At 37.5% G+C, this 17,915-nt stretch overlaps 1 protein-coding gene across 2 annotated transcripts in view; it reads right to left on the bottom strand.

The window, feature by feature from the left end:
* LOC135721220 (uncharacterized) overlaps positions 1–17,915 on the bottom strand; it is a 91,264-nt gene that overhangs the window by 28,588 nt on the left and 44,761 nt on the right. For both annotated transcript variants that reach the window (XM_073813596.1, XM_073813595.1), the window contains one exon: positions 3,874–4,185. In XM_073813596.1, coding sequence (XP_073669697.1) covers positions 3,874–4,185 — 312 coding nt within the window. The remainder of the gene's footprint in view (positions 1–3,873; positions 4,186–17,915) is intronic.

Here is a 17,915-nt window from a genome sequence, read left to right as displayed (position 1 = left end):
CTTTAAGGGTGTCGCGACTATGATTTTAAATTGAAATCGATCGAAATTAAGTCACAACCTCGAACTTCGAATTAAACAATGGGATTGTCGATGCTGCCACGCCAAGAAGTCACGTCCGGTCGGCTTGCCAAGCGGGGAAAAACTGTCAGAGGTTCCTTTAAAAACACCAGTTCAGCGGAAAGCGATTTATATGTTAAACACGAGGGATGTATTGCTACAACTCCTTGAAATGCATATCATAAACAGGATTACTAGTGATCTGACTTCGGACAGAGCGCAGCTCTTTGCACGTGCGCAAGACTAAAAGAGGCAACAATGCAGTGGGTTATATTTTAAACAAAAGGGATAGTTGGCCTCGGCTCACATGAAACACATAAAACTGAACAAATACGAAAGGATTACTACTTTAGTTTATGTTTAGACTTCGGACAGATGCGAGAACGTGTGCACGTAAGACAGAGAGAAGCGGAGCTGCTTATGACGCGCTGGATTTATTTCAGATGCTAGGAGTCCAAGACGCGTGCATTAATGCTGCCTTCATGTGCTATGGGAAAAAAGAATTTTTCAGTTGTAAACTGGTATTTACCAGTGTGTTGTGTTCAAGTGCTTTTGTTGTCGTACTTTAGGGAAAATACATTCACGTGAGTAAATTGCCTGATTGCTCATTACTAGGACGCTCCCATTGACTGCTAGCTAGCATCTGCACAAAACCAAAACAGTATTTTTAAAACTGACACTGAGTGTTAACGCATTGTATTACAATTGTCAATGACACAACATTGTATAGGCTTCAAAAACTATGTGCTACTGCTAACAGTAGCAAAAAACATTTAGTAGTGTACAATGTTTATCATTCACTGCTCTTCTGTTGCTCTCCACCATTTTCAAAGGTCAAAGGTTATCTCATCTCGGCAACTCGTGCATCAAAATATTCTACGAGTTGCCAGTAGAAAATACTACATGAGGGGGTGTTCATGTGCATTTTCCATGTCGGCTTTTGGTATTTACCATAATTACCATAGCACGTGAAGGCAGCATAAGTCCATGTGCGTACAAGAAGGAATCCTTTCTCTGCAAACTCTCTCGCGTAAAGTGAAGCCCACAAACACCCATGCGATGAAAAGCACGCAATGTACATGTTAATGTGAAACTATAATAATAATAATAATAATAATAATAATAATAATAATAATAATATTAATAATAATAATAATTAATAATGGCATAGCATTTTTTTGTATTAAAAAAAAGAAACAGAGAATCGAATCGAATCTTGATCTTGGAATCGAAAATGTGATCTCTGCTGTCTGCCGCAATGTCGCAGAAATACAAACCATTTCTAAAATAGAAATGTGAGGGCACCGTATCATGTATTAAGGTCAGTTTAAATATACCATTACACCTGCGTGCCGTCTCAATTTCACTCCTTGGTCAGACCCGTTTGCGTATATATCAACTAGGAATGCTCCAATCGATCGTCTGCAGATCGGTATCGGCCGATAATGGCATTAAATGACTCGATCGGTACTCGCTAAATTTGCTGATCTCATGAACCATTCTTTCCGTTTACTTGTCATCGTATGGGTTCCTGAATGCGGCTGCAGTTAGAGAGCATTTTTATGTAGTGTGAACATTTTTATAACCCAATGCTCATGTGCGACATCCAGATTTGGATTTCTCTCTTTGCCTTTACAAAGATATATGTATTTACTATGAGGACATGGTCAACAGCGCGAGGCGTCTTCACATCCCCATCAAACGGTTAAGTCAAAAATGTGGATATTTTGTGGTTGCATGCGGTAAACTTTTCAATACTACCCCTAGGATATTCATGCGATGAGACCAGACTTGGCCAACATGATGCAGAGACATTGGAGATACTAAATTGCGAACAGATTTTTGATATCTCAAACGCTGTTGCTATGGCATCGTGTCAAATTGTACTTTTATTTTAAGCATATTTAGGGCTCTTGGCGTGCTTAGAGTAACTTAAAATTTGGCAAACACATCAGAGTTGTCAGCTGTTAAGTGTGGACAAAAAAGTTAGCCAAAAGAGTTTCTCTTGAGTGGCTTACTAGCGCCCCCGTTCATCTTAAATGTGAAGTCCCCAAACGGGTCAGTAACGACATAAAATTGTTCACCGAAATTTACCCACTTGATGCACTTGCCCACCAGGCATTTTTTTCTGAAAGGCACCGTATAGCGATAAAAAACAAACTTGCAAGGGCCCGCCATCGCTGCTTGCAGCTATATTTTGTTTTGAATTTATTTACTATTTATTTTTATACAACAGTTCTTTCTGGTTCTCGAATCTGATTGGCTTAGAGCTATGGGATATTGTACTGATAACGGCACAGTAACCGCTTCACTTTCGTATCATTCCGCCAACTAGTGAATGGAGGTCCTAAACAGGCTCATCTCTGAATGGAAAAACACAGAGGCCCTGTTTTTAAACACTCTCCGTGTGTCTCATTAGTTCACTAGCTCAAATCAGTCTGTGAATCCCCAATCGGAAGTTATTATTCCGTCAAAGATCAGCGCTCTTGGATATTACGTTAAAGTTAATGGGAGAAATGTCTTGTCACATCGTTTGGACGATTAACACTTGGAAAGAGGAATATAAACACTCGTTTTTTCTGGAGCTATATCTCTTCTCAGAACGCGAAAACACCGTGGAACTGCAGGTAAGCACCGCAGCTTTTAAATGTGGACATTGATCATTTACTTTATCGTGACGTGACTATTAAAACATGTTATGAGATATCGCCACTGGTATATTTATAAGCAGCATGCAAAAACATCTCTCTGACACTTATAAAAAACAGTTTTATATAGTACTGACAAGAACTATGTCTAATAATAACCGAGTGCTCGTATCGCGTTAAGATGAAATAGTAAACCAAAAGTAACATTATACAAGTATAGTTTTATTAACTTTTACCTCGCACCAAAACAATAACAACACAAAAGACACTAAATATGAATAAGAAAACAAGGAATAGTTTCATCATGACACCAAATACTGCTGATTTGATCTCATTTTTGACCATCAGGCCAACATGAGAGCCAAGGAATCCCTGTCAGAGATGTAGCCCAGAGAGGGCGGTGGTCAGCGGGGCGAGTGAACACTGACGTCCGCTCATGCTTTGGTTCTCATACGCACCGAATCTTACTAAGCAAACGTTCAAACAGGTGCTATTTTTACTAATCGACTGTAGATTTAAATATAATACATATATATTCTCGACTGAACTAATCTTAAAACTACACTTTGTGATCAAGAAATTGTAATATTTAAAAACGGCGAATCTGTCCATTGAGTTAATATGAGATTCAAAGCAGCCGAAAGTGTTACCTGTCATTCTGGCTGCCCTCAAATCCGTGGCGGAAGAAGTAGTTCTCAAACAAAGAGGCTTTTAAAATTACTCCGTTGTTGTTTTCTAGTTTTCGTTTTTCAAACGTGTGCCGTCGAACTGTTGTATAAAAGCAATATCGCTCTCGGAGTCATGTGATATAGCTCTATATCATCACGGCTGTGATTGCCTCTGGCCTAATCACAGCTGTTATGATATAGAGCTATATCACAACCCTACTCGAGCGATATTGCTTAATTAATACGTTTGTTCTACAAGGGTGAATTGAGAATATTCTCTAGGCTACTAATTTACTAGTTCTCTAGGCCTTGTTTGTTACAGATTTTAAAGCAATGTAGTTAAAATGTTTATCTGAATTGATTGTCAACTGACAATAAAGTTGTCATTTAGAATTAACATAATTGCTAAGTATTATAGTTAAAATCTTTAAAGACACATTGAATTAGTTGTACAGATGATAATAAAATCATTATTACACTGAAAGATTTGAGTTACTCACCTCTGACAAACACACTGAATCTCCTGTGTGAGGTTTTTCCTCCTCTGATGATCTTCAGTTTATAAACTCCAGTGTGTTTCACTCTGAAGTCACTGATGGTGAGATCTCCAGTCTGATGATTCAGCTTCAGTTTATCTCTGAATAGATCATCATCACCATCATATGTACTGAAGATATTGTTGGCAGGATTGATTTTAGCTATGAGAGTTTCTCCAAATCTCCACTCTATCACATCATCTCTATTTATGTCTTTAATTTTAGTCTTCAGATCAACAGATTCTCCCTCATACACTTCCAGTATTTTTGTTTCACCTGTAACAGCAGCAGACAGAAACAGAAAGACAGAAATGAAATCAATTCAGGTGATTTTCATCTATTAAGTGTGTTATTTACTGATTATAAACATCAGCTCATATTCTCATAAATTAATTTCTGTTTATTAACTCAACCTTTCAGATTCTCTATCAGTATATAAATCTAACTACAAGTATAACATCTATTATGTGTATGAAATATCATAACTCTACTAACAGTGTACACACTTGGGAGGTTTGGTTGTGTGTTTGATCATCTGTTATTTCATCAATATATCTCATTTAACGTGGAACTGGTGATGTCATCAGTGACCACGTTTACATGCACAATGCAATTAAAATGGGATTTTGGCAATACCGTGATTATACTTTACCACATGTAAACACAATATTTCAGTAAAAATAATGTGATTAAGCTCATAATTGCTGTAAGTGAAGCAGATGAGCATATGCGCTTAACCATTTCGGTTGGTGGACGAGCCATGCCGATCCGTAAAAACAACAAGTGAGGAACATTTTTGAAAACACGTTCTTGTGGTGTACTGGTAGCGCATATTGATACTTTTTCGCAACATTGAGTGACCAAGAGAGAACGGCCATTTTTCAATCCGAAGGCTGTACCCTCCAGAGGCCGCATATGCAGGATGCATATCACATCAAGCCTGGTTTATTTCAGTAAACTAAGCATTACATTTGCAAGTCATAAGCATATTACAACAATTTACCATTAACAAAGAATAATATTCAACTTTATAATTGTTAATATTCTGAAATAAGTCTTTGATGACATTCAGTTTACAAATGCTTCCCACGGAGGCTGCAGCCTTCGGATTGAGAAACGACCAATATCTTTTCTCATTGTTCCATCCCCAATCCAGCGGGTCATCACTGATATCATTTGCCTCTCCTTGCAAATAGCGCACAAACTCTGCTTAACGTTTGCATTCACACAAACTTGAAGTCATCTTGCTGGGCTACATTGTACTTCATATTTTTTTATAGTTTGTGACGTGCACACCATCACGGTTGTGCGGTGGTTATGACAATTGTCACAGGCCAAGTTGTGTGCAGTCTGCCTTCATCCAGAAACAGCTCAAATAACACGACAGCAGCGTATATAACCGCTACAAACACTGTCATAATATTTCTGTCTTCATCACGGCACAGAATAATGAAATGTGTGCATAAGAACGTGTTTGTCATTTACCGTAAATAAATTAAAACAGGACAGTATATGTTAGTTCATCATTTGTACTCTGCATTGGGCTATGTGTGAATAATCAGAAAATAAAAACTGCAAGTATTGGGGGGTGAAGAGGTTATCTCCAGTCATGTGCCATTCACTTTAAAATATTAAAAAATAATGCACACCTAAGATGGTAATGCGGCACAACCTGAAGTGAAGTTAGGGGGCGTGCACACCAACGCTTTTACGCCCGCGGCCGGCGCATGTTTTCAATTATTTCCAATGGAAGCTCGGCGTTTTTCAAATAAGCCAGCAGCTAGCGGGTTTTTTCCGCGCTGAAAACCGGCGCTCGGCGGTTTTTCCGCGCTCGGCGCTGAGCGTCCAGAGTTGAAAGAGATTCAACTTTGGGAGAAAAGCTCCGCTCGTCAATGTCAGTTCTCACACGGCCGCCCAATCACAGTGGAGGAGGGGCGGGACATTACCACAGCAACCAACCGGCTCGCAGCTGAAGTATCACAGCTACCAAAGCGCTCTGCTGAAGAAAGCTGGCACTCAGCTGAAAAACAGCTGGCATTCGGCGTCCTCAAGGCGTTTTCAGCCGCGTTTAAAAGTTTTGGTGTGTCCAGCCCCTTACACCGCAGGTGCGCATTTTTTCAAATAATTCAAAGGACTCAATTATTCCTCTCATACAGTACCATGGTTCCCACAAACATTGCTCTAGTGCACATGTGTCAAATACAAGGCCCGCGAGCCAAATCAGGCCCGTGGCACATTTTCATCCGGCCCGCGCAATGATATAAGTTTTTAATTAATATTGGCCTGCTTCAATTCAGAATGTGCAGCATTTCACTACAATTCCCAGGACACACTGCACGCCAAACATGTGATCTCCGCATCTAGCACGAGACAGCTCTAGTCCAGCAGCGCACTGACAGGATTCCAGCATTACTGAAACGGTTACAGCAGCATCACTGTTCTTTTTTCTTTTTTTAACCAAAAACGTGGTCAGTCAGCCAGAAAAAGTCAGGGCGTTTATGCCTTTGTCAGGTGAGAGTTTGTATCAGCCAATGTTACTTAGTGTTATTTCATTATGGCCCATTCGATCTTGAACATTTAGAAAAAATAAACAAACAGTTAAACATGACGAGCGGACATTTCAGGAAGAAAGGACGTTTCTTTCTGTCAAGTCAGCAGATGAGTGGTATGTTTATCATTAATTATCACAATGTGATGCACGCAGGTATAAATATGAAACTATAAATAGAACTACCAAAAAAGAAAAGACTGATGAATCAGTAAAGATATTTAAATAACAATGAAATCTTGTCGCCATAAAAGCTGCTTTGAATAGAAAACGCAAGCTAGGAACATATACCAATATTCAGGTAACAACACTGAATGTCAACAATAATTTTCTTCAAAAGATCTTGATGTCCGTCTGTTTCATGTGTTTTTTACTTATTACTTATTTTATTTAACATGAATTTATCCAAGAATCACTAAATGAGATTAATCGCTAATAGTATTGGCTTTCCTTTTCTCAGTCCCGCCCCCCAACCTCCGTCACTTTATGATTGGTTTGTCTTTACTTGCTAAACGTGACGTAAGCTCCATTCGTTTGAAACAAAGCGCCAGTCTGACATGATGTGAATGATTATGCATGCAGGCTACCGGTAAATGAGTGAGGAAAAAACATTCTTATATTAACAGTTTTATGCACACAATACAGGACACATAATGATTCAGGGACAGTGTTTTTCATGGCAATCCCATATTAACCTAAGGAGTTGCAAACAAGTTGTAACACTATAGTGCACACTGAGCTGTCAGCATGTAGTTTAACTAAAGAAAGCACCAAAAATAAAATAATTGCTAACTACAGTAGTTAGTAATTATTATTTTTGGTTTGTGTTTTTTTGTGATGGCTGTTGAAGTATAATGTTTTATATTTTTTTCTGCTGGAGCAAATTGGGAGGAAATCTGATGGTGCAGTATTGTATTTGCCCAGTCAGAATCTTCATTGGCATCACAAAAAAGTACAAAATAAAATACAAATAAAATATGCCTATTTTATATTTGTTGTTTTTGACATGTAAAATTAATAAATGACACCTAAGATTAAGATAATAACATTATTTACATCCCCACAAATGTCAAAATCAAAATTATACACTTGCTTTAGCTAAATGACTGTACTCATTAGTGTTCAAAATGTATATTTGCAAAGAAAATTTAATGGTTTTATTTATTACTGTGTATATGTTCATATAAGGGGACTTATTCAATTAAGTAAATTAAATTCTTTACTTATGAGCAGTTTGTGGCCTAGTTGTATCTTAGTTTGTATTGGTAATGTCAGCATGATAATGTTTGGCACTCATAAGGGGACATTTTTTACGATCCGGTCCTCAGCTTAAATGGATTTTACACCCCTGCTCTAGTGGTTATTTTAACACATTTGACAGGTTATGTGTGTGTTTTACAGAAAAATAATCAACACCCATGGAACATTTCTAGAATTGATCAGAATACAGAATTCAAGTCTAATAAGTTGTCAGACAAGGTCGCGGCTAGGGTTTAACTGTGTGCGCTGACATCATGGGTAGGGCTGCATGATATTAAGAAAACATACTACTGATTTTACTGTTGGATGTTGCAATAACGACATGTCTTGCGATATGTCTTCCTAGTGAAATGCTATTTCTATTTGCTTTTTTAGTAATTTAGATATGTAATTAAGATACTGAAATAAACAGGTAATACACATTCTTCTGATGTAATTAAATCTAATTCAGGCTAAAAAAACGTTTTCAGTTGTACTGTAGTTTTCCTCGCTTGTCTCTACTACTGCCAAATGTATTTTCCACTCTTTGCTTGTAGCCGCTATGTTGACCTTTGCGTCCGTGGTCTAGCCAATAGTATAACAGTAAGCAGTATTTCCTAAAGATCTGAAATACACTCGTGGTGGGTAGCCAATGAAACAGTCAATCATTACCCACAGACAAAAAAGGTCTACTATACGTGTGAAAACCACTAGTAATGTGTCACCATAACCCAATACTTTGATTTATTGAACATTTATATTAATTTCATAAATCCAATTAGGGGTGGGCGATATGACCAAAATCTTATATCACAATAGGGTTCATTTTATATCATGATAATGATATGTATCAAGGTAGAGTTTTCTTTTTCTTTTAACGCTTTCGCCGCCATTGACAAGCTATCTCGTCAATCAAGAGAAAACGGGGGGTTAGCTATAAGTGCTCGTTCAGTAAAATGGGCTTGACATTGAAGAAGTTTGTTTTAATCCCAATAGAAAGTAATAAAGTATAATCTACATGAATATGTAATATACCTTCCGATTCGGTCTCACTCATGATGTCATCATTCGCCACGTATTCGCCTATACTATACTTTAAGACAGGCTAGTTTTACAGATTATTAAGATGTGCAAACGCTGTGGCATTCTTCCCCATATTATCTTTTTACGACGCAGCATTGAGTTACCATGTAAGGGAACCAAGGCAATGTGATCAGGCCTTGTAAGTACAAGCTATTTTTGGTACCCAAAACCCAAGACATACATTAAAAACATTTTTAAATAGTAAACATAACAACATACAGCAGGGAAAATAAGTATTTGACACATCAGCATTTTTATCAGTAAGGGAATTTCTAAGTGGGCTATTGACACAATTTCCACCAGATGTAGCCATCAAGACAAATATTGAATTCATAAAAAGAAATCAGGACATTTAAGTATACAAGTTCAGTCATAATAAATAAAGTGAAATTACATGGGGAATAAGTATTGAACACATGACCATACTGATAAAAATGCTGATGTGTCAAATACTTTTTCCTCACTGTATCTCTTGATCACAGTCAATGACACAGAAACAGAACATAAATTACTGATAAATTATAAGTTATTTATAATTCTGATAATGTAATAAGTTAAATGTATTTTTAACTCTTTATAAACACTATATTAGATTCTCCTAAATGAACTTAACATAATCTCAACCTCTAAGATTATTTATTTTTTATTTATTTAATCTCTAAATTATTTATTTAATCTCTAAATAAATAATTTGAAATACAAGTATACATCTATTATGTGTATCAAACACCAGGCCAGTCACAAACTATTCTATTGAGTTTCGTACTTAAGCGGCGGAGTGCCATTGGAATGTGGAGGCTCAGTGGGATATGTTCGGGCATGGACTGGCCAATCATATCCAGAATGAGTTCTACGCTCTGGAATTTCCCATCTCTCTGGATGATCTGATTGACACGTGATTAATGTGAATTACTGCCTAACATTAATGTGTGCCTAACATTTCTCCATTCGTGAGGAAAACAGTCATTCATGCTCCTCATTTTATGATTCAGCCAGTGCCTCCTTTAAACAGAACCTATACAGGTGGGTAGTGCTCATTTATCCTGAGCAGAGAAGAAGAGCCCACTGGCTTTGTTTGTATCTTAGAATGACATATTGCCGCTCAGTGCCTGGTAAAAGGCAAAGCCTATTAGTACCAAGGAGGTTATTAACAGGTGGTCTCCCATCTCCATCATTGCCCTGGGAGTACAGTCTCTCCCGTCTGTCACCTGCACTACCGTCCCGGTGAGTTTGATTACTTTAGGGCAGTGTTTCTGTTGGAGAAAATGTATTTCTTATTACATTTTCTAATATATTATGTTACCATTTAAGAATGTATATTCCTTGTCTTAGATTTAGGAATGTATAATCATTTGCTTAGAATCATATTAATCTAATTGCCAAGGTGAAATAGTGGGTAGAATGTTCCCTTGTTATCATACGACCTTTGATTACTGCATATTCAAGCTACATCATCAAGTTACTGTCTTTGTTTTTGGTAGAATGTATTCAATCCTATTCTTCTAGACTTAGAAAAATGTGTGATGTTGTTACCATTGTGAAGGTCTGTGAGGTTCAACCTTCAAAATGAACCGATAACCAGTGATTAAAACCTAAATAAATACAGTCCGCAGAGAGGCTCAGATCGAGAGACAGTTGAATGTTTCCTGATGAGACATCTCAATCTGGGTTCTCCCTGCAGAGAATTATACTACCCCATTTGTGGTCTGAGTGTGTCTTATTTTTGTTAAGGTTCATAAGTATTTTAAACCTGACATATTGGTCCTTCGAGCCAGATTCCAACACATCCAGTGATTAACAGTGGAGGAGACACGCCGAAGCCCGTCGACGGCCGAGTTCTAGGAATTCAAAGAAAGTCCTGGGTGGTGAGAATTCCTCGCCAGGTCGGCATTTAGGTCTCCTCAGCTGGTGATCTCGGGATTGACGGAATCCGAAGCTAAGAAGACAACTCAGACGGAGTGAATCGGGTGAGTTTCTGATTGGTAATTTAAATTGATATTTACCATAAGAAAAGGGGACAGCTGAATTTGTTTGAGTCCAATATAGGTAACTAAGACCCTACAGTGTCGCCCAAGAACAGAATTGTGGGTTCGAGTCCCCAATATCTGTTGGACAGTTGAATTGAGTGGGTTCGAGTCCCCCAGTAACTGTCGGTCAGCCAAATGGAGGGTTCGAGTCCCCCAGTAGCTGAATAGGGGATCCTGAAGGATTGCCCTAAAAAGTTTACTATATTCGTGTATAAACCAAAAATGTATTCGGTGTATGCTTTGTATATTATGCGGGTTTTGTGTTTGATGTGCTGAAGCAATTGTATTATATTGTATTATATTGGTGTATATATTATATTGTATTATATTGGTGTATATATTATATTATATTGTATTATATTGGTGTATATATTATATTATATTGTATTATATTGGTGTATATATTATATTATATTGGTGTATATATTATATTATATTGGTGTATATATTATATTATATTGGTGTATATATTATATTATATTATATTATATTATATTATATTATATTATATATATATATATATATATATATATATATATATATATATACACTGTAAATTTACCCGGTGTACTGAAACAGCGACAGGGAGAGAAACCCTGAAGGTTCAAAACAACCAATCAATTAAACGCTGAAGTAAGCACACTTTGTAAACAAACAGAAGGTGGTGTTTAGAATTCCCCGGGGAAAGAAAAGTTGAAGAAATAGAAAGAAAAGTTGAAGAAATAGAAAAAAAAGGAAAGAATTTGTTGAATTTTTGTTGTTGAAATTTTTGTTTCTAAAGATGGGAAATTGTAGTAGTGTTTGTGCTAAGAAGGATTTAGAAGGAGATGAGAAGTATATGTGTGGTAAAGAAAGTGAAAATGTGAAGTATGCTAAGAAATGGAAAAAGAAATATCAGTGGTCAGGGAAATTGAATGTAGATGAATGTAGGTCACTGGTGCAGAAGTAAGAAATGAAAGCAGCTTTCAAAACAGGAAAGAGAAGAAAGAAGGCAGAGAAAGAAATAGTGATTGCAAGTGAATGGTATGATGAAAGTATGAGAAGACAACAAGGAAGGCAGAAAAGAGAGGATAGGAAGAAGAAAGAGGGAGAGATATTGGCGGTGTGTAGACAGGAAGATAACGAAACTACTCTAGGAGCAAGGCCAACCCCTCCCGTACCTGCCCCTCCTTTACTTCCCCTGCCACAAAACGAAAGCCCAGAAATAGTTCCTGTAGTTCCCATAGCAGCCTCTAATGTCCCTGTAGCAGCCCCTGATATCACTGCCTATACCACTGCCCAAACCGGTCCTCCCCCATACCATGGACTGTATGACCCTGCGTCCCTGCCAGATAAGCACTTAATGCAGCAATTAAGACACTTGATGAAATAATCACTACAAACCCCAATCTTCCTAGTCCACCCCTTACTAGGTCAAAGGCAAAAACAAGCAGTTCTGTCGAACCCGAGACAGAAGCTTATCCTATGATTCAAGTAGCAAATCCCAATATAGGTGCAGGCCAACCCCAACATGTCTTAGTTTACAGGCCATGGACTGCTATTGAATGCCAAGGAGCTGTAGAAATGTTACCCCCTTACAAAGAAGACATAGAAGAGTTTATTCAGCAAGTAAAACAGATGAGAAATACATATTATCTGAATGGCCATGAGATGGTGCAAGCTTTACATGCTGCATTAAAAATTGACTGGGGTAAAGTCAGAGGAGATTTCACAGGGAGAAGTGCAAATGGAGATGTAATAGCTCATTATGATGCGAACCTTGAGAATCTTTTGACCCCTGTATATGAACGCATGAGAACTACATTTAAGAGAAAAGCAAATTATGGTGCTTTGGCAATGTAAAACAGAAAGATAATGAGTCAGTTGATGATTTTGCTGTACGTTTTGAGAAAGAGTTCAAAGTGCACAGCGGCATTAAACCGGATGATGAAGATCCGTATCAGCAGCAACTAAAAAATGCTCTTATGCAAGGTTACAGGTCCGAGATATCTGGTTTCATTCGAAAACATTTCGTGACCTTTGACACAGCTAACCTAAATGAGCTGAAAAATTGGGCTAGACATGCAGAGAAAGTCTCGCATAATAAAAAGTCATAAAAAAATCAGTCACTGTGTATATGTCTGAGACCCTTTTGAGTGATGCCTTTTACCAAGGACCCCAAAGAGGTCGTGGAAACCCCCGAGGAAGGGGAAGAGGCAGAGCTAGGGGTAGAGGGCAATTTCAAAGACAATACAGTTCAGAAAGAGACGATACATGTTGGCAATGTGGTAGAGTAGAGCCCTTTTCACACAGAAATTCCGTGAAATACACGTAAAATGCATCCTGGATTTTTCCGGAATAGTTAGATTTTTTTCATTCACACTGCCAAGTTTACCCGGCATGTGACGGTCCCGGAAAGACACGTGACCTATTGAAAGTCCCGCCCTCTCTTCTACGCAGCGTCTGAAGTTTGCATATTATATATTATTTCTCTCTCCAGAAACAACGCGCGTGCATTTTTGTTTATAAGACTACAAAGGAGCGCGTGAACGCACAGTTCTATGCTGGTGAATGATCTCAGCTTCAGAGTGGATATTTGACAAGCTCCCTGATTTCTGCTTTGATACAGTTTTCAGACATTTCTCATCGTGATTGTTTATATGCATTTAAAACCCGCATTTTGAGGAGCTGAACGATATATCTTGTTGGGATGACGCGCGGGTATTTTCGTTTATTATAGCTCAAATGAGCATGTGACGCGATATTCTTTTATGCTGCTGAATGATCTCCGTTTCAACGCAGTAAGTAACGAGCTAACTTACCTGATATCTGCTTCAGTCTAGTATGCTGACATTTCTCGTAGTGAATGTTGTAAATCCCTCATTTTAAAGAGTTGAACCAACTTCATGTTGCCATGACACGCGCGTCCTCACTACGGCACGTGCGTCATTGTTTATGCGTCTCATCATTTCCTGATAACTGCCTCAATCTAGTTTACATCTAGCAACATTTCTCGTGGTGAATGTTTATATGTATGTTATCTCGTTGTACGGAGCTGAACCATAACTTGTGTTTTGACACGCCCATTACTGCATTCTTGCGGCTTCTTGTTCACACAGAGGGTTACCCGTGTATCTTACTAGGTCCTCTTTCCGGCAACGATCCCAGAAGATTAACGGAATGAGTTTTTGTTCACACAGACGCTTGTCTGGCAATTTTACGGGTATTTTCTGGGACCAGAGGTCTGTGTGAATGGGGTTTAGGACACTGGGCGAGAGACTGTCAAGAGCCCAGAGGGACAGGAGCAATTTTACCTCCTCCCCCAGACAATAATGTTTACCAGAGGGCCCCAGATTTGGCATGACTAAATGAACCGATCATTGATTGTGCAGCAGCTGAGCTCAATGGATTTTAGGCCTGAGGTTGAATTAGTGGTAAATGGACAAAAAAATCACTTTTGTGACTCAGGAGCATGTAAAACTGTGTTAAGAGATTCAGTTCCATCTTTAACAGCATCTATGAATAGCATTTTAGTAAGATCTGCTAATGGACAATTACAGAGGAAGATTATATCAAAAAGTCTTCATTTCAGAGACAGTAAAAACAACAAAGACATTTATGCCCCTGCAGTAATATCACCACAATGCCCAGTGAATCTGTTGGGAAGAGATTTAATGTCGAGACTAGGGATTAGCCTAGTCCCTACAAGAGGAGGCATGCAAGCAATTTTTGCCTCCATTACAGTGAAAGATACATATGACAAATCACAGCTAAACTATTATTACACCCTTGATGTAATAAACCAACAGACAGCACAAAGTCTTCTGCAGAAAGTGATGTATCACATGACTGCCGCAGAAGACGTAATGACCCCTGATCAGTTACATGTCACCATGTGGTATGATAGTGAGGGTATGATTGATAATGAGTATTGGACTCTGTTAAATAACCTAGAAAGGCAAGATGTACAGCTACAGTGTGTTTATACAGATTATGAATCCCTCGCCGTGATAAAAGTTTTGTTATCTGTGGGAGCTCAGAATTTGTATAAAATACCATCAAAACCTCACATGTCGATAGCAAAACCATGCAGAATGAAATGGCAAATGTTAGCTGGTGTGGTAGAACAGGCTGAAACCACATATGATTGGGTACCTACTAGGGGTGACCCCGAATAGTCGAAGATTCGATGCATCGATAGGAGAAGCCTGATTCCACTACCAATCTCACAGTCGAATCGTCGCAGATGTGTTATGAAATGAGGATCATTCAATTTTAGCCGTATATGGGTTCACACATTATCTGATTTAACATATAACAGCTTTCTCACAATATATTAATATACAGCATATTATTATAATGCTGCAAATAATATGTGAAGTAACAGCTTTCAATAAATATTTTTAAAATGCGTTAATAAATCCAACAACCCCTGTGACCGGGCTACACGGAGGTTTCTTAGTTAATAAAACATTGCCTCTTTGTTTCTACATTTAAAAGACAAAGCTGGCAATTATATTATGGCTATAGTTTTCTATTCTTTCAATAATGTATTTTATTTTATTTATAAATCACTCTGGGTTATCTGATTTGATTTAACTATTTGGCTTATGTTTTGTTTCTGTGCACTTGAGGCATTTTGCATATTTGTTCTGCACCTTGTTACTTCTGACCTTATTTTATAAAAAAAATGTATCTATTATAAACGTAAATTCTGATCTAATTTAAGTCTGTACATTTTGGATAGCTTTTCGTTGTATCAATGTTGCGCTACTGCGTGGTGGCCATGCTTGCGCATGTAATTTAGCCGAACAGGCTAGGTGCTCTGCGTCTCATATTTAGGAGTTCATCAAACTAAACATTAAAAAACGGATGTTTTTCGACGGGTATACGTTTTTAAAATGTATTTATCATACATTTTGGTTATCTTGTCAAAAGTTAAACTACAAAACAGGTAAGCCGTTATTTTAAATTTCGGTGATGAAACCCCTTACGAAAATTAACCATGGTTTTATTGTGGTTAAAGTGTAGTAACCATGGTTTTTTGGTGAATTGATTACTATGAGCAAAACCATGGTTTTACTACACTAACCATGGTATAACTATGGTTTTTGAAAACCATGGTTGTCAAAACCATGGTTATTTTGAGGTTACCATGGTTTTACTACAGTAACCATGGTTTTTTGGTTTTAACTGTAGTAAAACCATGGTTAATTTTCGTAACTATCTGCACCGAACCTATTTCTGCCTGAGACGAATGTCTTTCTTGTGATTTAATATTATGGTTGGTGTTCACTTTTAAATGATAGCAAAGAGATTCCTGAAATAAATAATATCATCCGGTCTTTCTGTATCTAAAGTGAATACAGAGATGATCAAAGTCAAAGCAGCAAGCAGGTATTTCTGTGCTAAATAATAACGCGTCTATAAAATCATTAATTTCAGTGTTTTTCATGTTATAAATTAACGTTTAATGAATTGTAAATAAAGATTAGTTTTTATCATTTACAGTCACAATCACAAATTATTTGTCATTTCTCATTTGTCGTTTTTTTTTTGGTCATGACTGCTTTGACGCGCTATATCTCCAAATTAAATAAAAACACTGAATTAGCCGAGGTTTCCAAGGCAGAATCACCTTTGTTATTTTTTTAGGTTTAGTTATCAAAATGTACTTTTGTGTGATGTTCTGTAGATCTTGGCTTTAAAATGTTATGAGGAATAAATAAACAAATGTTGCCTTATATATTTTACCTTAAAAAAATAAATATATAAATGCATCGTCAGTTTTGTCTTCGTTCATCACTTGAAAGACAGTTTTGGTCACTTTAACAGAAAGTTGTTTATGTGTGCTGCTTGTGAAAGAAAATAAAAGTTAACAATTTGTACCTGGTCTGGCCCCCTCCCAACCCATGCAGACAAACATATGATTCGACTATCGGTCGACTATGGAAAGATTCGACAATTCTGATTCGAATATGTAAATCCTTAGTCGAGGACACCCCTAGTACCTACTGGTACCCTTGGACAGTGTTATAGTGCATCATTAAAGTTGTATAGAAATGAGATGTTAAAGCTCATAGAGGTACAACCAGCACTGCATCAAGATAAGGTGATGAGTGTATGAGTGATGTTGACAGAACGGGATGAGGCAGATTTGCAGCAAGTCCCTGACACCTTGTGGACAAAAAGTGCAACTGACGTAGGGAGATTAACCACTGCCCTACCTGTAGTAATTAAAGCAAATTCTGACTGGAGACCCCGTATAAGACAATACCCCTTGTCAGAAAGTCTTTTATTTTGAAATTGCGTTAATATCACTTCCGTTCCGAGCGCGTCACATCTTCATTCACGACTCTGCATTCTGTGGGATGGTTGCACTCGTGTGCGTAATCTAAATGAAAGTAAGTTTTATTCCGCACTAATATGCAAATAATTGCTATAGGGCTTGTTTAGATATTGTTTACTTTCACCCGTTTTTCTGTTAAGTATATTATGCGTATGGTTTAATACTTTTGCATGTATTTCTTTAGTTAATAGATATCATGTGACTGTTATAAGCCATTGTTAGACTGGAAATTATTTCCTTTACATTATGTCAGCTTTATGCTGTATTCATGAGTGCTATATTTCACCACTTGTACCCTTTGTCTTAATGCTAAATCGTATTTAAGATCTGTGTCACTGTTAGACGCAATTAGTGTGTAGTTCAGCACGTCTTGGTCTCGCGCCATTACATAATGAGCGCATGGGGTGCAGTTGCATCCGCTTCCACTAGAGGGAGGCAAAGACCACCAAATCCCTTTAGTACTTTGCTTTATTACCCTTTGAATGCCTGTATATTAGTTGTTTATGGCTCTTTTTAGGTTATTTGACTTAACAATTATATTTCAGTATTCTGATTCAATGTTTATTATTGTATTGGATATAACTGTATACCTTTTGTACATTTCATTATACTTTGTACATTGTGATTAATAATATTTTTATTCTTTGTTTCTTTTGTAGACCACACACATACACATGTATACATCCCCACACACCTACAACGTAACTACATATGTACTCATTCGTACATCAACGCCTGTACTTAAAACTTCAATAATAAAGTTTCTGGATGAATGATTTCT

Source organism: Paramisgurnus dabryanus, chromosome 24 (genome assembly GCF_030506205.2).
Source record: "Paramisgurnus dabryanus chromosome 24, PD_genome_1.1, whole genome shotgun sequence".
Taxonomy (NCBI): domain Eukaryota; kingdom Metazoa; phylum Chordata; class Actinopteri; order Cypriniformes; family Cobitidae; genus Paramisgurnus; species Paramisgurnus dabryanus.
The sequence above is the reverse complement of the archived record's forward strand: the minus strand, read 5'-3'. Positions and strand labels throughout refer to the sequence as shown.